This window comes from Uloborus diversus, chromosome 5 (genome assembly GCF_026930045.1).
Source record: "Uloborus diversus isolate 005 chromosome 5, Udiv.v.3.1, whole genome shotgun sequence".
NCBI classification, from domain to species: Eukaryota; Metazoa; Arthropoda; class Arachnida; order Araneae; family Uloboridae; genus Uloborus; species Uloborus diversus.
Window position 1 is genome coordinate 135,550,857 of NC_072735.1, and position 24,471 is coordinate 135,575,327.

The 24,471-nt window shown below is 32.7% G+C and overlaps 1 protein-coding gene across 1 annotated transcript; it reads left to right on the top strand.

Moving 5' to 3' along the window:
- The first annotated feature begins 11,047 nt into the window (after positions 1–11,047).
- On the top strand, positions 11,048–22,888 carry LOC129222813 (CB1 cannabinoid receptor-interacting protein 1-like). Its single transcript, XM_054857364.1, has 4 exons — positions 11,048–11,173; positions 14,491–14,588; positions 19,443–19,587; positions 22,169–22,888. Exons 1-4 carry the CDS (start codon positions 11,096–11,098, stop codon positions 22,331–22,333), a joined length of 486 nt encoding a protein of 161 aa, XP_054713339.1. The 5' UTR covers positions 11,048–11,095; the 3' UTR covers positions 22,334–22,888.
- The last annotated feature ends 1,583 nt before the right edge of the window (positions 22,889–24,471 follow it).

Here is a 24,471-nt window from a genome sequence, read left to right on the forward strand (position 1 = left end):
TATGATTACTTTTAATGTTGTTGTTGTTAGGCAACGAATTTTCGAAACAATGGGTTTAATCTTTAATCATTTGATGTGGAAATTATATGACATTTACTGTTTTCGATTTCGACGTTCTTAAACTAAGTGTTTTAGCAATAAATTATAGCCTAAGTTGTTCCCCGATTATGTATCTATCTATGGTGAAAAAATGGTTAAAATCCCTCCAGTAGTTTTGAAGTTTATCCCGGACATCCGGACAGAGATTAGCCCTTTATGTATAAAGATAAGGATGCAACCATAGACTAATAATAAGAGTAGACCGAGCTTCCCCAGACTTGCTGATGAAAAAATTGGTTCATGGATACATCATGTGACTGGTGGAAGGCTCAGCGAAAACTTTGGCGGCATGGTTGCCAGCTGGGAGGATTATCTATAGTTTGGCACTCGGCATGTATTTTAAGACGTAATGTGTTTTTATTGTAATTTTTTTTTCCCAGGTGCAGAGATGATTGAACTGTTTTTCTTTTAGTTATGCATTATTTTGGCATTAGTAATTAGTTTTTGATCGCAGTTTTCAGTAACTTTAATTTAATTCGGAACTACTACATCAGTGTTGGCGTAAACGTAATGGCGGTAAACGTTTTGCGTTAATGCAAAAATGTACTAATCGGTATCTTAAATTGAAATTGTAGGTAAAAATCTTACCGTTTGCCGATTCTTTTTGGGTGCTTGCATCTTTAATTGCTTAGAGAGTTATTAAAATTGAAATAAAGAAAATGCACAATACTATCTAAACGAAAAAACTCACTATATTAACAAAATATTTACAACTTAGAATAACAAATTTACAAATCGGACTCCATAAAAGATCATTCTTCCGTGTTTCATCAATTCTATTTATGGTAGAATTACGGTAACCGGGTCGCGTTGGCGTATTTTTTCAAAAGCTGCCAAATTAGGCACCTACGACTCGATGTAAACAAAGTACTACAATGTAAACAAAAGAAATCATCAAATGAGAGTTCACCCAAAGACAAGGGGCGGAGCTTCGGATTGCTCAAACTATCACCTAGGTAACTACAACTGTTAATTAACCATTTTCTTTGATTGCAACCGTAAAGAAAAAAAAAGCATTAAAATTCTTTTTTCTTTTTTAAAATATTGCAAAATATGGAACGGAACAAATGATTAAGCCTATTTTTTTATATAGAACTATATTATTTTTCTTCCTTTAAAATAAAGTTTGCAGAAAAGACAAATGAGAGGCAACTTTTTTCAAGATGTTAACTTAAACGAGGAAAGATAAAGCGCAGTATCTACAGAAATGAATATTTGAGACATAAAAAGAAACGTGTTTTGGATTCGATACTAACAATAGCGAAATGATGGAATTTGATCTTTTTGTTTTTTCTTTGGAAAGTAAGTAAGCAAGCTTGTACATAAAAGCTAAAGTACAACCCATGGCGAAAATGCGAAAAAAATTTCTAAATAAAAAATTTGCCGATACTGCTCTTTACGTTCCCATTGCAGTAATATTGAACTCATTTTGTTCTGCAGGAAAAGAAATAAAATATGAAGTATGTGAACGAAAAGTTTCATGACGTATGTGGCGTTACACTTTCTATCAACATGTTTAATTTCCTAAGGAACATTAAAATGAAACATAAATTTTTACCGAAATTTAACAATAGTAAAAGTTGGATAAAACACGACAGTAGTCTGAAATAATCTGAGAAAAAGCCATTAAAAATACTTACTGTTTAATTAAGACTTAAAACGATCTACTAAATTAGTTAAATCACATCAAAATATCCATTCAGAGAACGTTATCATAACTAAAATTATAATTCTAACTTACTGAATAAGTGATTACGATAATTAATAAATTTTAAATTTAAGATGGAACAATAAAACATGAAGGAAATCAACTTACTGCGAACACATTCCAAAAATGTATCCAAAAGGTATGAATAACTAATTTGTAAATCTATAACTTAAAAGAGTTAAAAGTGACAAACATTTCGCGGTGTAAAATTTCATAAAATGTTTCGAAGATCTAAAAATTGAAAAAAACACAATGTGTTGCCAATTTTCAGAAAAAAATCACCTTTGAGAAAATTTAAAATATTATTCTACGGAATTTAAAAAAAAAAGAAATAAATAAAACGAATAGCAAATCAGCTTTGGTGTAGGGTTACCAAAATTGCTACGTCGCCAAGGTCAGGTAGCGGGTTTGCCAGAATGAAATATTTATCGCCGCGACCCGGTTACCGTAATTCTACCAGCAAAAGGGTTGCCATAGCTCGGTCTACTCTTATTATTAGTCTATGGATGCAACTGATAAGAAAGCAATAAATATCATGCTTGCTCCAGAGAGGCCTTGATTCAAAATTTACATTATGATTACTTTTAATGTTCCTGTTGTTAGGCAACGAATTTTCGAAACAATGGGTTTAATCTTTAATCATTTGATGTGGAAATTACATGACATTTACTGTTTTCGATCACGACGTTCTTAAACTAAGTGTTTTAGCAATAAATTATAGCCTAAGTTGTTCCCCGATTATGTAGCTATCTATGGTGAAAAAATGGTTAAAATCCCTCCAGTAGTTTTGACGTTTTACCCCCGACATCCGGACAGAGATTAGCCCAATATGTATAAAGATTGAAATTTGATCAGTTTTTTTGCATTGTAACACAATTCAAAATTGCAATTCATGAAAATCAGTTACAAAACTTGTATGCTACAAAATGCTTGATAAATTTTAATATTATTTTTTTCCCCAGTTTGAATAATTCCGAATTTTATTCAGCATCTATGAAACATTTTCAGTACTTGATCTTAAAGGCTATAAGTTTAAGTTTATTATAAAATTATAGTGAGTTAAGAACGCAGCATGCATGTATTCATCTGCCTCCGAAGAAGAGACAGCTCTTTTTAAGGGTTAAGTTGTCTGATCCCCAGAGGCGTAGGAACTTTGTAGAAGTAGGGGGAGCTGGGACATAGTATAAGAAGTGTCTGGAATCTAAAGGGCAGAAGCAGAGGCTCAACCAGAAAATAATTTTTTTGGGGGGGTGGGGGGGTGGGGGGGATGCTTTTTAACGTTTTTCCCCATAAAAAGTTGGTTTCGAAGCTTCCATCTCTTATTGAATATTGTATATATACAATTGTTTATGGAGAGAATGAGGTGATTAAACTTCTGGTTTTGAAAAGGAGTCGGTTAGTACTCGAGGATGAGCACGTAGAAATATAGGTGTTTCGGGGTCTCTCCCGGAAAATTTTCAAAATTCTTGTTCTAAAATCGAACTTATTGGTGATCTTTGATAATATTAAGGGGAGAAAAGGTTCGAATACCCTCCCTGAAAAATTTTCGAAATTAATATCTTAAAACGCGATTATATACCATATTTGTTGCCTTTAGTGAAAATATGACTCGAAGGATTGTCCTCGATCGATTTTTCGAACGATTTACATCTCCGTCCCAATATTTCGAATTGGAAGTCCTAAAAACGTAATTGTAGACAACCTTCAATGATGGCAGGGGAAAAGGCTGTACTAGGGCTCTACTCTGGAAATTTTTCAAAATTGAAGTCCTAATAGAGAGCGTTTTTCAATGATGTAATCAGAAAAGGTTCAGAGGTTTCTTCTTCTTAATTTTTTCAAAATTGTAGTTGCTGAAAAACGCGACTGTGGATCATATTTGTTGGCGTTAGGGGTCCAGCAATTTTTTTGAAATTGAAGTCCCAAAAACGGAATATTACATAATCTCCCATGTTGTTGGAGGGCAAGGCATTCAAAGGACTCTCTTCCGGAAATTCTCAGGGAATTGAGCCTTGAAAACAAAATTTGAGACACTGTAATAATTTTGGAGGAAAGGGGAGGCTTCTACAGCGTAGCATTTAGAAGACTTTCTCATTTTCTGAGAACTAGAAAAAGGGGAATAGATGAAACAGGAGGGCGGAAAAACAGAACGTTGGATATGTGTTAAAATGAATTGTTCACTACATGTTATATTGTTCAGATAAATTTTTAGTTTAAAGTCTTTGAGTCTTTGATAGAAACTATAAAATATTGTTGGCTTTTTTTTTTTGCAATAATAGATGAAAGGTAACAATTTTTGGCATAAAAATATATCTGTAAGTGATGAAAAAATCGTAATTTTTAGAAAGCAAAAAAAAAAAAAAGAAGAATAATTTGAATTTTGACATCTGGAATTCAAATTATGTTTTTCGCAATCACGAGTGTGTGTGTGTGTGTATGTAGGCGTGTGTGTTTGTGTCTGTGTGCAGGTATGAGTGTGTGGGTAGTTGTGTGTATGAGTGTTTGTGGTAGGGGGGATGTGTATGTGTGTGTAGGAATATGTGTTTGTGTCTGTGTGCAGGTATGAGTGTGTGGGTAGTTGTGTGTAGGTGTGTGTGTATATGTCCGTATGTATGCGTGTGTGTGTGTTTGTGTATGTGTGTAGGTGTATGCATGTGTGTGTATGTGTTTGTTTGTACGTGCGTGTATGTATGCGTGTAAGTGTAGGACATTAACGCTACCTGGAGATGGTTTTCGCTAGAGGAGCAGCATCGTGAGGCCGGTCGACGGTGGTGCTGCAGAGGGTGCTGGCGGGAAAATAAAATGATAGCACATCAAAACAGTCAAATGAAAGCAATAAGCAATCGTGATTGCTCAAAAAACAAGAATAACTGTAACTTCGTAAAGTATAATCTGAGGGGTCAGATAACTTAAAATGAGATACAGTGGCTCCCAAAAGTGTTCGTACACCTTGAAATTTTGTAGTAAAATCAAAATAACGCAAAACTGAATTCGAATATGAAGTCCTTTTTTTTCACACCATTCCTATGCCATTCTGAATAAAACTCAGTAGTTTTTTTTCAAAATATTGCCAGATTTTATTTTTGAAATTTGTCAAAAGACGAAGGGTCAGAGAAAAAAATACGCCACAAAAGTCATCGCACAATGAAATATTTTCGAATAAATTCATGATTAAAATTATCATAAGTTGTTTTTTTTTATTATTTTTGCATTGTGATGACACACTGTCAAGTCATTTGGCTTTAATTTTTTGTTTATTTACGTCCTAATATTCTGCTTATCATTTTAAAATGACAGCTATGCGCATAAACCAAAAACACAATTCGAAATTTGATGTTTTTTCTCTCTCAGTAGCCGTTAATTGGTTTGAAATGTCTCTAAATTAGTTAATTTATAACATTCTATAGTGAAGTGCTTGATAAAATGCTTTAAAGACAAGAATCTGATCGAAAACAAGGTAAGAAAATGTCAAATGCAAAGTTAACAAAGCGTGATCGGAGATTTACAGTTAAAAAAATGATGAAAAATACACCTTTGAGTGATGGAAAATTTTCTGCAGAATTGAATGAAACATTTTCGTTTAATTTTCCCCTAAAATTATTCGCCAAGTTCTCTGATTACCTGGATTAAATGGGACCTCTTCCTGCAGAAATTTTCTTGTTCGTATGAAAAACAGAAAGCTTACGTTTTCCGCCGTAAAATCAATGATAAATAAGCTCAAAACATTTTGGAACAACGTCTTACTTAAAAATAAAAATAAATTCAACATTTTGGATTAAATTGTTGCATAATTGTAAATAGAAAAAAAAAGAGAAATTAAATCTAAAGAACTTAGTTGGGATCAGTTAATCAGGACGGTGAAGATGTTCTTGTGTGAGGGTGCAGGACTTGGAAGTTTGAAATTTTTCGATGAATCATGCTGTTCAGTGAAATATTTTTAAAAACAATTTTAAATTATTAGTCCAAAATTTGGCAATCGGAAACAACTTCGTTTTTTTTTTAAATCAAGATAACGATAAGAAGCACACGTTTTCGTTTGGTGCCTCAAATATTGTCATTAAGCGTAGAAATATCTCCTCAATCGCCAGATTTAAACTTAATAGAACATATTTGGAGATATCTGTTGGATATATTACGAAAATACACTATTGAAACGGAAAACGAATTAGAAACAGTAAGACTCGAAGTGCGGCTGAACACTTACTCAGAAATTGTTCAAAAAAAAAAAAAAAAAAAAGAAAAAAAAGAAAGAAAAAAACAAAACAATGAAATCTATTCCCAGACGTTTAAAAGCTGTTGCTGATCTTGCATGATATTCTACTAAATAATAACTTAGTAAAAAGTTAGATTATTTACTAGTTTTTTGACATTTTTTCAAAGTGTACGAAGACTTTTGTGAGATCAAGTTTCTGGCACTTTTTGATTATTGATTTCTTAAAAATCAAGTTTTATTATGTTACTAGCAAAAATACCCGGCGTTGCCTGGTTTAGCAATAATTATGAGAAACTTGCATTTGTTTTCTGTTTTAAGTGAAAGAACTTAAAACACACCTTTTTGACGTGATTTAAAATCTAGCTTCTTCCTTACTCATAAAACTAAAGTAGCAGTAAGTAAAAAGAGCAAAATAGTATTCATTTAGAAACGAAAACACGAAATTTAAGCGTATACAATTTTGAAGAATTTCCGAAATATGAAATTAAACTTCACATGTTTAAAAAGATTTATCAGTTAATTCTTATTATTTTTTCTTTTTTTTACATGGAGTCTTACCTTCTCTGTATGTCTATTGAAGAACGAACTGTTTAAAAAAATGTAGCCGCGCGCCCGTGATCCCCTTAAACTTGCTTTAGTTATTTTGGAAAATTTCAATTATTGTGGGTTCTTGGTGCGATTTAAAATGTTACCGAATTTGCGGGAATCGTTTTGGGATACCTTGGATAATGCTCCCCCTCCTTACTTTGTAAAACGGTATGTTACTAATTTTTGTTACAGAGATATTGTCGCCATATGCTAAGATACTTTTTGTCACCATAAAATGGCGCTAAACAATTTCATCCGAAATGTTTCCAAAATAAGTAGTAAAATTTGGCGATGGTTTGAATTAGTGCACAAAGTCACATTAATGGAAGTTTTTGTGCTGTTTATGGATTTGCCTAATTTAGTTGCTGGATTATTTTACAGTAAAAAAAGTTTTAAAAGATTCTTTGATTGACGATAATTTGTTTACATGGTGAAAGCTGACAAACATTATTACGTAGTCTTTGGCTTCAAAAACCGCGACAGTTGAAAAAAATGCCAAATGCATCCGCTACTGAAATCTTTCTACATAAATTTTGGCGAGGTTTCTGCTGTTAGATTGGATAATGATTAAGTGTCCAATCAGCACAAACAAATATAAAAAAAACCAGTAATTACAATTGAAGTTCCGTTTAAATGGAAAATAATCAGCCAAATCTAGTTATTATTAGCCAATCTTGGGGAAAAAACGTTACTTTAAGATTTGACTTGAGAAAAGCCTCAAACAGTCAGACGAAACACAAAAATATTCAACAATTCTAGCTTTGAACTGGGAGTTGAGATGATACACTAAAAAATGAATTGTATTGAGGAAAGCCTTCGAACATGGAACAAAAAAAGCCCATAACTCGTTTTTCATACAACTTAGAACTTTCTAACAAATGCCATCTTCAGCAGAAAAATAAGCGCTTTCGATGGACACATAATTTTAATATGTGCACGTATTTTTTAATCGTCATATTGGGGCATTTATGCGAAAATTTGGACAAATTAGAGTAAAAAAGGAACTATCAATCGGATTTTTATCGAACTGGTCTACAAACCTCCCCAGTACCAAAAAGAACAAACGGTGAAAGTTTCAGCCAAATCTGCCGGGTAGTTTCTGAGATCTTAGGGAACAAATTTACCAAAGTCCATTTTTATATATATAGATTAACAATTTTCATGTAGTTTTGCTAAAAAATAAATCATAGATCTTATAATTAAATATCCGTTCCAAAATATTAATTTTAACGAATCGGTAATGGCGTATCTCATCGAAAATCATAAGTGTACGAATACATTTGGGAGTCACTGTAAGTTTTTGGAAAGTTGAAATTATTTGAACAAGTTCAACATTATTTGAACAAGTACAAACAACCTTAGTAACCTTTTTTCAGTCATGTCTGGAGCACCTTCCATGTTATTCATATTTAAATGCCAAACTGGCTCATTATTATCTCTTTTTGTGATCATTGGACTAATGGCGAATCCAGGGGGGGGGGGGCTATAAGGCTGCAGCCACCCCCATACCAGAAATAAATTCTTTCACCCTCTGTCTATGCATCTTAATGTTAAAAAAAATATATATAATTTCCTACATCTATTCTATCTTTATCAATTAATTTGTTTTCGCTCTTCTTAAGGTTGATATACAAATTTGCGATAGTAACAGGAGTTTTCGTTTTCCGAAATTTCCCTTCAAATTTCTGAACTTTTTCCCTACCTGTTCCAAACATTTATACATTTACTCACTGAAAGAAGGAAGAAAAAAGTGTAGATATAATAGCTACTTGTTTTCTTTCTTTCTCTCTCTTTAATTTTCGTGTTTAATATCAATTCTTAAAATTTTGTCTTCTTTCTCGCAGTTTTTCACTATTTGTTTGACATCTTTAAACTTTTCTTTCTTCTATTTCATTTACATCACCTTGTCAGCGTAATTGTTTTGCATCCTTAACAAGAATTGAAAATTTTGCCTTCAAATTGCATAACAAATATGTCTAAACGAATGAAAAAACTTTGAATATACATTTAAAATTTAGAATTTTAACACTGAATACCAAATTTTAGATAATTTCAAATGTAACTCAGAAAGATTCATTAGTCATTAACACCCCTAGATAGCAGATAATGATACAGAACACTTTCGTTTACATCGATAAACTTTGGTAATGACAAGGAGACCTCAGCAAGAATTTTAACTACCTCAGCCGATTCCAGAACAAAATTCTGGATTCGCCACCACATTGGACAAAAAAACCGCATGCAAAAACTAATAAGAATATGAACTGAACTGCAATGCCGCTCTCGAAAGCCGAAACACGAGCTGAAGGTGGGAAGCAAATCCATATTGGTACTGGTACTGATTTTCGCAATCCGCGGGGTAGAGCCCACTTTTCCGCATTTCTGGAATCAAGAGATGTTTTAACAGTAAAAAAAGGGTGAAGGTGAATTCAAGTGCACTGACCACTCCGTCTACCCCCTGCTTTTGTTGCTTAATGGGTGGAAATTCCGAAATTCCTAGAAAAGGCAGATCACATTTTTTAAATCAGGTTTGAGGAAATCAATGTACGGCAATAAGCTGCAGTGCTAGAATTTTCCGGTGGAGCTGAGCCGGTTTGAAATATTCCAGAGGGAGCTCAAGCTCCCCCAGCTCCCCCGGTTCCGACGCCTATGCTGATCCCCTTAGTGTCCCTGATTGAGAGGTTCTGTAGTATATACTAAAATTCCAAATTATTCAAATTGAAAAAAAAAAAAAATAAATAAAATAAAATAAAATTTTATTAAAATTTTTGTAGTCAAAACTTTTGTAGCTGTTTTGTAGATTTACATTAATTACAATTTTGAATTAATGTGTTACATGGGCTTGTTTGATGTCATGTAATTTACAAGGCAATACAAAGCAAAACGAGCTGATGTGTGCATCACATGACTTCCTTTTACTCCAATTTAATGTCATTTCCCCATTATTGGCAGTTTTAATGTGATTCAATTGTTTACTCTCTAAATGTCACCAACAGTGGCCAAATTAAAACCAAATTAAAAAAAAAAAAAAAACGCCAAATTTGTCGCTAAGTTGGCGACAAAACTTGGCGACCAAAAGAATGGCGATATATTGCCAAGTGTCCGACAAATTATAACACCACTTGAATTTACATCGAAATTAACAATGTTTTCCCCCCAAAAAGGGGCAAAAGACCCCCTTAGAAACATCCGAATGCAACCAAAAGGGAAGGTGCGCAACTAGGCCCCACTAGGAGTCTACGTACCAAATTTCAACTTTCTAGGACATACCGCTTTTAAGTTATGTGAGATACATACACACATACGCACATACATATACGTACATACAGACGTCACGAGAAAATTCGTTGTAATTAACTCGGGGTTCATCAAAATGGATATTTCGGGTATCTGTAGGTTCTTAGGCATATATCCACGTGTGGTCGGGTCGAAAAAAAAACTCAACATTCATTCGGGGGTAAGAAAAATGGAAATTAAGGCCGATTTTTGAGTGAAAATTTTTTCGCGAATACAATACTTCCTTTTTTGTAAAAGGAAGTAAAAGCAGCGTGATCCCATTTCAAGTTTTCTGTACAAAGCTTGTCATGGGCGGCTCGCTCTAGCAGTCGAGGCTGAGCCCAGGTGAAGAATTTGAAGAGTGGGAAAATCTCAGCAAGAGTTTCAGGATACATATTTGTTTCTTTGCATGCTAATGACAAACTTTTACCAGTTCATTCTTGGACGAAAACTGAACTTGAATTCCAATAAATTCAGTATGTATGATACATTAGTGGATTATTTTTTATAATTTTTCTCTATGACATTCCCTTAAATAGTGTCCCTTAATGAGAGGCAAATGCAGGGAGGCCCCTATTCAAAGGGACTGGGACCAGCAAAAATATCCCTTAAGTCCCTTAAAGGAGGTTATACTGCATATATAAGTATAAAATTAAATCGTATTTTTCAAAAACTTAAATTTCGTAGGCCTGTGTAATTCAGAAATTTCTTTTCTTTTCAGATCTGTGTTCTTTCTGTATTAGATAAGTTTTTGAAAACTCAATTTACAAAACTATTTTACGGGTAATTCCGAAAATGACCACGTTATGCAAGCAAGGTCCCCCAAAGAAAAGCATAGCATGTAAATTTGATTTCTTCGCAAATAATCCAATTTCCCCCCACTAATGACAGTATTTCGTTTGGTACAGATTTATTTTTACGCATATTTTGTAAAATATATTTTTGCTTTGACAGCAGTCTTTTTAAAGAGCAATGCACTTGCAAAATTTCGGATTATCAGAAAGATCTATCGAATCATAACTTTTACAAGAACGATTGTGATAAGAGATAAAGAGATTAAATCAGCTGTAATCGAAAGTAAAAAGAATTGATATTTTACGATAAATGCTGTTCGGATAGATAAGCAATGCAAAAGAATGTACCGCCTACCGTAGATCATTTGTACTTTTAGAAGGAGATGGTTTTTACTTTTTAAGTAAAAGTAAATAGTCGCTATGAACAAAACAGAAACTAAGTTTTCATTATCACTTACTATAAAGAGGGATGATACGAACGCTTTGGTATTTTACAAGGTAAGTTAAAAAATATTAAGCTTGTTCTTAGGTTTAAAAAAAAATCCAAAATTAAAAAAATTATGTAACGAAACTAATTTTTACAATTAAGAACAATGAATTATGATGGATTAAATGAAGAGTACATTTGTGTCGAAATATTTCAATAACTCTAATATGATTTACACAAAATTAATTAGTCAAATAATGCCCCCAATCAGTGGTTGGAAGTAGCGCGCTACAAGTAGCGACACTACTGTAGTAGCTACATTTTTTAGTAGTTTGTAGTGTAGTGCACTACTTTTTAAAAAAAAAGTAGAGTAGCGAGTAGTTCTATACAAAAAAAAAGTAGTTTGTAGCGATTTCCGAAAACTACTTTTGAATAAAGTTAAAAAAAAAAAAAAGATTGATAGCACAGCCATGCTTAATTTGGCTGTACCTTATATTACAGTAAATATAAACTATGAAAAGAGCAGTGATATGGTATATGTACTATATACTTGTTTTGTATATTTATAGCTATCTATGCTTATTGCATACAATATTTATGCATTATACATTATAAGATGTCGCCAAAGAAGCTTACCCGTTGCAGTAAGCCGTACATATCACAATTATCTATGATGTAACTTTTAATAGTGTAAATATAGACTAAACGTAGTTGTTAGTTTTATAAACATAGTTTTGGGATTTCCGAAAAAAAATTAAATTTTGAAAGTTTTTTTTTTAGATACAATACTTACTTACATCTTGCTGTAGAGCGATGTAGAATGAGTTCTAATCAAAACCTTACGTACAGATTTGTGCCCTTCATATGTTGGTGCCCTGGGCCCGTGCCCCATGTGCCCATGCCTTAATCTGGCCCTGGACACGTATGACAGCGGAAATTTTTCTGTTTCGCCGTCCGCACATGCAGTCGAATCTCAACCTACGCGAGGTGTGCGTTCCAAAACCTTTCGCGTTGGTTGAAATTTCACGTTGTGGAAAAGAATGTCAATACGATTTTTTATGAACATTTTATACTCTTGAAACCACCCTTCAAACTGTTTTGTTCTATTTCCTTACTTCACATTACCGAATTTAAACATAGAAAACTGAAATTTTACTGTACTTAAAACAAGCTGTGTTATTGAATAAAAATACTGTTGTAGGATGCACAAAAGCAATAGGAAAGAATGGCGTAGAATGAAATAGCACGTACGGTACTTATAATACGTAGAAATAATAAAATGCTATCCCTAAAATAGTGCTGTACTGTACAGTAGATGCAGTAATTGTATTCGACGCACCTTTTACTTCAAGCACAAAGAAAATCTGTTCATTTCAGTATTTATCAGAAACTTTCTGATTTTCCTTCCATTTTCACAAACTTTAGATAAACAGCCTGCTTGTGGAAATTATATTTCATCAAGTTTATTGTAATGTTGTAAGTTTTCGAGGTTATTCGGTAAAATAAAAAATGCTTTTATTTCATTTCAGCTGGGGCATAAGAAAAGAGATGGTGTCCAGGTTCGGACCCCCTGCTTGAAGCTCAAAAGCAATTAATTAATTCCTACAAAATATAAGTTCCTACAAATTAACTACTATAATGAAAATTAAAGTTTTTCTCTTTTGTTTGAAAGATGTTTTTCATTATCTTAATCATTTTTTTTTTTGTAAATGTATATGTCTGTGTAAAATTTAAATCAAATTATGTCCGGACCTATCTGCATTTTCAAGTAACCGAGTTGCACTTCTTGAATTAAATATTTATTGTTAGGAAAGGATTAGAAATTTGAAGGTTGAATTCCTTCCACTTATGAATCCTTTCTTGCAGGAAATATTCATAAAAATTGTAAAAAAATGTTTGGATTGACGAATCGGCTTCCGTAAAAGAAAGAAAGAATAAGAAATGTTTACTAATATTCCATCCTATATACTAATCTAAACCATTTTTTGAATTTTTTCATTCAATCCTCAAACGGTGTGTATGTATATGCTTTTTATTTATTTAATTTTTAAAAAGTAGCGAAGTAGCAACTAATTTTCAAAAGCACTTTGTAGTTGCTACATTTTGAGAAAAGTGGTTGTAGTTGTAGTTAGCTACATTTGTACTAAAGTAATTGTAGTTCGCTACAGTAAAAATGTAGTTTTCCCAACCACTGTCCCCAATACATTTTTTTACTCAGCTGTAGTTTGCTATTTCTTCTCCTTGCCAAAAAAACTGTTCTAAAAGTCTATTTTATCGTAAAAATAAGGATGGTAAGAGATTAAATTAGTGATCTTCAAGCTGTATTCAATATTAAGAATTTATAATATATTTTTTTTTAAAATAAGAACTCTTATCTTTTTTTCCAACTGATTGGTTTTGAAATGAGATATGTTTTCAGCTTTACTACAAAGATCCTATCGTAATACATTATGAAAGAATTTTGTTGTGAGTACTTTCCCGTTGAATGATTAACTTGTATTGACAACACATTTTAATTTAACTACTATAACTTTGCATCGCTTAGCAAGGATATTTTTCAAACTTACCTAAACCTCGGAGGAATAATTCCTCCGAACTTCAAATTAAACAAAATCACACACAAAAAAAACTCTCTTTCAATTTTTTGAAGTTATATCTCAAAAACGGTGACTTTAAAAAAAAAAAACAGTATTCAGATATTTTTTATAGGAACATTATCTGATTTACAATTTTTGTATGGGCTAATTTTATGATAAAGTTTACCGTTTCGTTGGAAATCGCAAAAAACCCGTTTTTAGAGACCTATGACCCTGAGTAAATTTTTTTCCTCGGGTCGGATCGATTAGGACTTTTTGGATTTCATTTATGATGGTGCTTTGAACAATCCTACCAATTTTCAGCTGATTGCGAATTTTTGTATCCTCACTCCTATTTTTTGGTCTAATTTGACCGGACTACAGTGAGAAGCGAAGGAATCTAAGTGGCAAATAAAAAAATAGGAGATAACCCATAAAAATGGTAGGTGAACCTCTCCTCTGTCTTGAGGCAAGAGATAGTACTAGTAGCTCTGGATGGTGCTGTTATACAGCATGATTCAGAAAAAATTTTCAATGAAAGCCTACCTAGGATACTATCTTTAAGCGCGTTTTAATCAAAACTTGAAAATGTTCACTTACATTCCTTTGTTTCTCACTGATAATTTGTATTTATGTTAACCAAGGAACACAACGGGTAAAGACAGTTTTCAAGGCATTGTTCTCGCAATAAACAAAAGAAAATCCACGGAAACAATTAAGTGTTCTTTAACCTTATCAAATACAAAATCAAACAGAAAATCAAATAAACAAATAAATTAATGAAAGTATTTTCTTTTCATATCTATTTTCAGCAAGATGGCCAGAGATTTGACAATGATAACACCATCAAGATGAAAGTACAAACATCGTACAAGTTCATTTTGGCTTTCAAACCACAACAGAAAATCAAGTGAGTTGTTATATCTACTTTATACTAAATGTAATTCGTCTATTTTTGAATTGAATGCTGCAAGTCTATTTTTTTTTACTAAAAGTAAGTTTTGGGCTGATCGACACTTGAAAAATTCAATGACAACAATGCAATTGAAAAGATTAGCGAATAAACATAGGGGAAGGTTACCGTCAATGAACCACATAACAGTTTTCGATTTTTTTAGAAAGGAAATAAAACTCAAATTGTACGTTAATTATAGGAACAATTTCTCAGTATGTTTCTCTTTTAAAAATAATATTCACTTTCATGATAAATATATTTTTAACGGTAACTGAGCTGAAGTGACGACAATATTTGAGATTTTCCATAAATGAACCACTTTGTCAAGTGGTCCATTCGTGAAAACGCCTAGCGGTCCAATGATAGCAATTGTCCAACTCGTGAAGTATTTTCAGTAGTTGTTCAGGTCTTCAATTGTACTTTTTCCCTTATAAAAGAAAAGTTGCAGTACCAAGATGGCATCTCTTTTTACCAGTTTTCGTACCGAACATAATGGAATACTAAAATTGCGTTTGTAAATGAAATTCGAAGATAGTTATGAATTTGTTTGTTGATTGAGTTGTTTAATATTCGCGCATAAGTAGGAGAGTTTGCAGGCTCTCCCCTGAACAGTTTTGATAGGAAAGCATTTTTAGACTATTTCGTGGTTAATAAGAGGAAGGGAAGTTAGGAGGTCCCTTTCCGGATTTTTTTTTGAAATTTAAGGGTATTATTTCGAAAACACAGTTGTTTGCTATCTTTGTTTTCTTGAATGAAAAAGATGAGATTCAGGAATTCTCCCCAGTCGTTTTATGATATTAGAGCTTCAAAAAACGCAATTTTAGATACCTTTAGTGATACTAAAAACCAGATGGTTCGGGGGCTTTCTTGTGATAAAATTTCGGAATTGAATGCCTAAAAATGCAATTATAGGCCATCTTTAATGACGTAGCAGAAGACATGGGGTTCAAATCTTTTCCCCTGAAACTTTTCGATGTACGAGTTCCAAAAACGCTGTTTTATACGATCTTTGAATCATGTTGAAAGATGAGAAAAGAAGGACATGGAGGTTTCTCCCCGGAAATGTTTCGGAATTGAAGTCTTGAAAACACAGGTGTAAGTCATCTTTTATGACTTAGGGGGAAGAAAAGGGGTTTGGAACTTTCCATAGGAAATTGTTCGAAATTGGAGCCTTGAAATACGATGGTTGGTCATCTTTGGTAGCGTTAAGGGAAAGGATGGAGTCAGGAGTTATCCCTCCACTTTTCAATATTGAAGCTTCCGAAACGTAATGCTAGTGGATCTTCATTGATGATAGGAGAAGGACTTGAGATCGGGGGCTTTTCCCCGGAATTTTTCCGGAATTGAAGTTCTAAAATCCGTCTGTGGATCCGCCACTGTGTTCAACCATGAGTGGCCAAGATAATGTAGAGGAAATAGAAATAGTTTACTTTTTAAAGCTGAATAATTTTACAAGGATGTGATCCATTTTAAAATACCGAAAGAAAGAAGGAGATTTTCAAATCCTCTAGCAATTAAAAAAAAAAAAAAAATCTATGAAGGAAAAGAGGTTATCGATAGAAAAAAAATACTTTAATTGCTTTTCTTTTTTTTCTTTTGCGTAAAGTTTTATTTACAAATATTAAGACTGTTAGACATTCGGTCAAACACATTTATAAATGATACAAAAAAAAAAAAAAAAAAAAAAAAAAAAAAAAAAAAACGAAGGAAGTGCTGCAGAGTTGCACGCGCCTACAGTTTCTGTTATTTTATATATTGCAGCTAGGGTACACTAAGGGTGTAGACTAGTGATGTGCCGAATCGTCAAAAAGTAGATCCGCGGATACGGATCCGGATCCGGATCATTAGTGTCAAGATCCGCAATACGGATCTCATTTTTTTTTAAACAAATCAACTATCCAAGTGTTTAATTTGTTACGGAAGGTATTTCCATCAAAATAATAACACTGCTTCTCCAAAAAAATGTCATCTGCGGCGAAAATATAATCAAGACTATGATGTACTCTTTAAAGAAATCTCCGTTAAAATTGAGGAAGAGTTGGAAGGAACGGTTCAACGCTGCATTAATGCTTAAATAGAATGTGATAAATTATTTCTAGCTTGCTCGGTATATGTAGGATACAAGAACAAGAGTGCAAAGCTGCTACTGGACAGGCTAGAAATATTTTTCTCATTTTATTTCAACATAAATGCAGCGCTGACCCATTCCACCCAACTTACTCCGACCAACAGAATAACAGAGCCGGGAACACCTTTACAAACAGTAAATAGAGAATTTAGTCTCACTTTTTTTTGAAGAATGCCGAGAAAAACCAAAATGAAGAATTACAGAAATCCCAAATCAATAACAGAAACTAATATTAAACTAAAAAAAAAAAAAAAAAAAACATGCCAACCTGATATTGAGATGGATTTCGCGGGTCAGAACACACGTTGTTAACAAATATGAACTGACAGTGGATAGAAATTTTAAATCATTGAGCTTATCTCCTTGTCCGACTATGAAATAGCTACTAATCACGAGTATAAAGGCTTTGAATTGCATTTAAAATTTACTTAACAAGATTATAGCTAATTCTGTATATAAGTTGGAAGTTTCAAATAAATATTAAACGCAGAAAACTTCGTTCTTTCAATTAGGGCCAACATTTTTAACGTACGGGTAAATTTTTACTACCATAATTGTGAAAAACGTTAAATCGGTTTTTAATTAATATCTCCGGTTAATTAATATCCCGGTCCAAACAAATATCAAACGAAGAAAACTTAGTTCTTTGAATTCGGGGCCAATATTTTTAACATAAGGGTAAGTTTTTACTACCATAATTCTGAAATACGGTCGGTTTTTATTAATATTTCCGGTAATTCAAGTTCTGCAAAAACGAGACCAAGCTAAGAACACTTTCGATCAAATCACCTTTTGAACGAAAAAAGAACTATCAAAATCGGTTCATCTGTTTAGGAGCTACGATGCCACAAATAGACAACAGATACACTTTTAAAACTTATTACCCGTTTCTTTTTGGAACGGGGGTATAAATTGGCTTCTGAAATGATACCTTATAATTTAAATAGGGAATAAAACCTAGTTTAAACGGAATTTAAGAGTCTTTTATTCAAATATTTAAGAATTTTTAGAATAGAAAAGATCCGTTTAAGATCCGTCAAAAAAGTAGCGGATACGGATACAGATCTTTATTTTCTCTCGGACATCCGGAACATCACTAGTGTCGACTACTTGAACAAAATACTAGGTAGCAAAAAATTGTTATTTTGATGTTAAAAATCAATCTTTATATAAGTCGTCCTTGCTTTTAAACATCATAATTAGCATATCTAAACTATATTTTGTAGTAATTTTCTATATGGTCTAAATATTTTGGGGGTCATCGTAGGCTGAGGGACCCCTGGTCTAGAACTAATGGTAAAGAAAGCTCTGCTTTTGTGTACACTTATTTGTTTGTTTTACTGCATAATTTTGAATTTTTTATATTACGATGTATAGGAAATTTAGAAATGTCAGTCTGTTAACTCACCAGGGTGTTTTAATTACTGTAATTTTGTTATTTTAGTAATATTTTTGAGATCCTTTTAGCCATATGCTAAAAGGTTATTTATTATTTCTTGACCCCAATTTAGATTTATGAATAATTCCTTTTGTTTTCAGAGGAGAATCGTTTATTCAATCTATACTACTTTTCCCGCAGGTTGCATTCATGTCAGTCAGTCACCATGCTTTTAACATTTCTTCTTAAATGATCTAAAATGCATTTTAAAATTTAATTTTACCATTAAAGTCAGCTTGAAGAAATGAATAAACTAGGAGAAAATATTTTTTTAATGGATATTTTGTGTTGCATGTTTGTAATATCAGTCAGTTGCCAATATGTCAGTCAGTTACCAACTTGTCGTAAATAACGCAAATATTTATTTTAGCAATACAGTGGCTGCCGCTTATATGAATCACGTTTGTTCTAAACAGTTTTGATTCCACCAAGCGGCTGATTTAATAAAACGGCTAATTCAATAAAACTGGATTTTGGTCTGTTTTTGACAATTTGATTCATTAAAGCGGTTGATTCAATTAACCACTGATTCAGTTAACCGTCGTTCACTGTATTAAATTTAACAAATGTATTTTCTTTGCTTAACTTTTATGTAAACTTATTTGTAAGTTTTGCTCCTTAATTTAGAACATTTGCATTAGTATATTTAGAAAATTTCATGCAGAAATGTCAGTCAGTTACCGGGATGCATGTAAACAACCTTTACTCTGCTAGAGACCATGGAGACTGCTGATTGGACACCGTGTGAAAACATCATCCGTCTTCTGTATAGCTTGTTTTGCACCCTCTAATTAATGTGGCATTTCGACACAAAACATGTCTTCTAGACGTTATGAAAAGAGAAGGGGAGAATTTAAAACATTCAAAAGAGAGTTTATAACTTCTGAGAAACGAAATTTGTTCATTACGTTTTATGGGAAAAAAAACATGGCTGACACATTTGCGTCGACGGCCCAATCAGGAGTCCCAATACGATTATAAGGTCTCTAACCACTGCCGGAGGTGTTCTAACCGAGTCAGTTACCCGTGGAATTGCGAAAATACAATTTTTACGGTGCGCAGCAGTTTGTTCATGTACTTTAGCTCAATTTATAGGTTATTTTATTTAATCTGTACTTTCATTAATTCGGACGTCCGGAATCTATCAGTCCGGATTTATGAAGTTCTACTATATTAAACATTTTTATCCAATGAATTAAGAATTGAGAGATAGTTTGGTTATTACATTATTTCTCATTTTCAGCACTGCCTTTTTAAAAGGGGAAGAATTGGAAATTGTCGAAGACGAAAAAGAAACGGGGGCTTCTAAATACAGCCTAAAATGGAACAGTAACAATGTTCCAGTAACGAAGAAAAATAGACGTTTCAACTTCCCATTAATTATGGACGTAAGTATATTGAACTCTTTTACTAAATATTTTTGGAATTAAAAATTTATGCGAAGAATAATTCAAATTAGATCACGTAAAGTATAAAATCAACCATAATTTTCCAGTGATGAAAGCAAACATGCTTATAAATTTCTAATTCATTTGCCTGATTTTCATGTTTTAGTTTGTACTTTATTTTAAAGAATAAAAATACTCAATAGAAAATTTATCGGAAGGGGATAGCGATTTCAAAAATGCAAAAAGAGAGGTTTAGATTTAGATGAAATTATAGTTAATGAAAATGATTTTATATATTACATCGCCTCCAAAACATCACATTGGGGCAAAGTTTTACAAGATGTTGTAGAATTTTATAGCAAAACAAATGCAAACTAATTTCGTGAAGACACAAAAACACCTTCCTTTCAAAAATGAGTATATCCATATTATAAATTTACAATGATGTTAGCTACATTACTGTAACAATCGCGAGTTTTTAATTCTATTCTATTTAGAGACTAGAAAGTCACCCGTCAAGGTATGACGGTGAAAATTGCTTCTACTCTTCTACACTTGAACGAAGCACTTGCCTGTTTAGTGATATTTTGATATTTGAAATTTTAACCCTAACTCCAGTGGATAAATATTAAACTCCAGTGGATTGCGTTAATTTTCAACCACTTTTTTGATTCTTCATTTCCATAAAATGACTGTCTTACCAATAAAACAGTAAAGTAACCTGATCGAGTTCAGCCTTGTCATAATAAAGACTTTCCCTGCATGTTAAACATTACCAAAACATATTATCAAATTATCATGCCGTGGTGCGAGTTTTATTGTTGAAACTCGCAGGTTACTCGATCATTGGCTATTATTTATATGAGGATATTTGGGTGAGCGGGAATGTCCACTCATTCTGAACAAAAATGATTCAAAAGCTCGTACTTTGTAGTTCTATTGTCAATGTACATGGTTTTAAGGGATGTAACTGCAAAGCGTAAATATTGATTTTCTAACACATATTGGCATCCGAAGTGGCTATCAAAATCGTTCACATAAAAAATAGCCTATTTTTAATGCACTGTAGCTCAAGTTTGTTTCCTTGCAACTTCCTTTCGTTGGTACCATTAGAAAGAACACATTTTTTCCTTTCAAAATAGTTTTTCTTTTCGATGTTGTTCTTTCAGATAAGCGTAAAAAAATGAGCTTGAAATACTGTTTGTCGATAGCGAGAAAATCTTGCACTAGAATAAATAAAGAATGGTGTATGCCGTGGAAACTGACTAATAGGGATTTTGCAACTGTTATTAGTCAGAAATAGTTTTTTAATTCTCTTTTTAAAAGTTCTTTTGCAAATTAAATATGATAGTAACAGAAAAATATCCTGCTCAGAGAGCAGACTGATACATCAGACAAAACAACATAATTTTCTTCTATCATATTTCATTTACAAAGTATCTTTTTAAAAGATAAATAAAAAACAATTTCTGACTTATAACAGTTTCAAAATCATTATTATCCGGTTTCCATGGCATTCACCATTTTTTAATTATTGTGGAACGAGAGTTTCTCGCTAACGACCAATAGTATTTCAAGTTCATTTTTATACGCTTATCTGAAAGATCACCTTCGTAAAGAAAATCTATTTTTATAGGAAAAAATGTGTTCTTTCTAATGGTACCAAAGAAAATAAGATGCAAGGTGACAAACTTGAGCTACAGCGCTTTGAAAATGGGCTACTTTTCACTTGAACGGTTTTGATAGCCACTTTGGATGACAATATCTTTTAGAAAATACATATTTAAGCTCTGCAACTCATTAAAAACAAATATTTTTACAATCGAATCGCGAAGCACGAGCTTTTGAATTATTTTTGTTTGGGACGATTTCAAACATTAGGTCAGTGGGTGTGGAATGACTCAAGTACTACTTTTAGTCACTGAAATTGACAGAATTAAAAAAAAAAAAGACATGGAGCGAGAAAAAACTTTCATTTTCCCAACGCTAAATTTTAAATTAATTTTTTAAAATATCCGATTTTGAAACTAAGGCGAGTTCTTTATGACGTCACAAATGATGTACTTTGGCGCATCTGTATGCCGCGTTTCCACGGTATGATAAACAAGAAGCGAAGTAAATATTGCTCTCTACGCTTGCTATCAACTACATCGTCGCCAGCACATGTGAGTAAAGAAGCGAATTAAATATTGTGCTCCGTGAATGGCCTCAGTGAAGGGCATTTCATCATTTGTGATGTCATCGGCAGAAGCGTAAAAAATAAAAGCGCATCGATCAAAAGAATTTTTTTAAAACTATTACACATAGACAAATCGTTTAAAAAATGTTCAGATCATGTTTTACGGCATGCTCTTTCAGGAAAAAAAAAAAAAAAAAAAAAAAAAAACTTTTAAAATTTAGGAAACGATCCCATTCTTTCAAGGAAGAAAATATGCTTAAACTGTATAAAAAATAAGCAAATAAAAAATAAAAACAAAACCGTAATATCATTTCCTTGTTAAAAGCGTCATTTTCATGAAAATGTTTTTTCAATAAAATGTACTCATGATATACTGAATAAATACCTTTTATCTGTTTTCAGGTTCAGAATGTTGGAACGCTGGAATTAACACTTCAGTTTAAATTTTACCCAGCTGATGATACGAGTCATTCTGCGTGGGGCAAAAATCTGCACTTCATCGAATATGATTGTTTACACAAACCCGGAAAATCTTTCGTTGAAATTTTATCACAGATATATCGGTGACCATAGTCATAAGAAATGTCATTCCACTCTTTCTGGTCGAAACCTGATATGTTTCTACGAAATATTTTCTGCATTTCTTGAGGAAACAAGAAGCAAAACTTTCTTTCTTGAGCCATGTTTTTGTAAAATGAGAAACTTCGTGGCATCAGCTGAAATTTATGAACTTTTCCAAAGCTACGAAAGAAAAGTTCTAGAAAAGTATAATGAATACATTTCCCGCACTGTTTCTAATTAATATAATTACCGAAAGGACAAAATTAACTTAAAAAAGATGATGGTTCAAAATGCAGCAGTGACGAAAAGAGAAGCCGATAGAATTTCGTAACATTGCCATTTATAACGTTCTAATATATTTTTATATGACATAAACTTATGTGCAATAATGTCAACAAAGTGATGTATGGCACAAGAGACAGTAACCTTCTCTAGAACTTCCTCAATTTATTTCACCAAGTGTAATATTTCCAGGTGCGAAGGATAATTTTAAAACAAATTGGTGAAATTATTAATGTAAAACTACTATTCATTTACTGTTAAATTAAAGACATTTACTACGAAACTCAAAAGAAATACCTATCAAATCCAAACTATTTTATGAAAATAAAAGCTCCAAATTCTGCCCACCCTATGAATTCACGAAATTTATTCAAACGTTACCAGTCAGGAGGTTAGGTTTCCCCAAGTAAATAAAAAAATTCTGCTGGGTCAGAATAGTAAAACATTTCACAAGAAAAAGCCCAAAGAGTTGTTCATATTTAAAGTGCTGAGCCCAAATTATAAGTTCTGTCAAAATATTGGAAAATGTAGCAATCTCTCTTGTAAGTATGCGTTAGGAACCGAACCAAAATTTCTCAAACATGTACGAATGAAATTGCAGATCTCGCTGAAAAAAGGAGACAGCTCTACCTTTATCTGGATACTTTTATTCACTGTTGGTATTGTGTTCTGCTATGAAATACATCAGTTGGGTGGTACTCAACGTCTTTGTACCCGAGGGCCACACCTCATATTTAAGCCTTATATCTCGAGAGCCGGAATACATATGAAGTTTATATGTATATGGGCAATTCTACGGGTAACTGACGGACATTTTTAGAGCAAAACGGAAAGTATTTTCTAACATTCCACGCAAAATATACATTGTGCAAACGACCTTTTCCCCTGGGTTATTGAATTTTTTAAGCTGAATTTAAAGGTTCAATTGAATTCTCAAAATACATTTTGGATGATTTAAATTTTTTTAAATCAAAATCGTGGTAACTAACTGACATGGTAATTTTTAAAATGTCAGCCAGTTACCAAGATTTTGATATATATATATATATTTTTTAAATCTGTCAAAATGTATTTCAAGAGTTCAATTATACCAGTAAACTTAGCTTCAAACGCATTATAATACAGGAGAAAAGATCGTTTGCAAAACGGATATTTTGCGATGAATGTTGCAAAATGGACAGTTTTGCTCTAAAAATGACAGTCAGTTAGTTACCCGTGGAATTGCCCGTATTTAACTCTTCATCTATATAACATTAGAAAACACCGAAAAGGAAAGAAAAATACAAACCAAGAATTGTTGTTATCGTTATTACATGCTTATTTTATTATTACAAAGTTTTGCCCTGATTTTTAAAAGGAAAGTCTTAACTGATTGGCTTCAAATTCGCAACTATCAGCCTTAATGTTAAATGAAGATGACCAGTTCTTTTGGAAGTTTGCACTACAAATAGTCTTCGATTCGTAACATTGGTAATAACAACGGGTCACATGGATCAGCTTCGAGGGCCACATATGGCTCATAGGTTGGGCACCATTGAAATATGTGAAGGAAAATACAGTGAAACCTAAGTAAGTTGACCACTCGCGGTGCAGTGCTTTGGCGGTCAACTTAGACAGGTGGTCAACTTATAAAGGGCGGTAATGTTTTTTTTTTTTTTGTCAATTCTTGCACCATGTATTCATTTTTTGAGGAATTCACCCTTAATCCTTCTGTTCGGCTCCACTTTCATTGTTTAACATTATTGAAAGTAAAACAATAATTAAAAATATTATTCAAATACTTTTGTTATTTTTCCCTTGTTTTTAAATGTATTAGACATTGTAATTTTAGAAATTCCATATATGCCATCTAATTTTCTCTG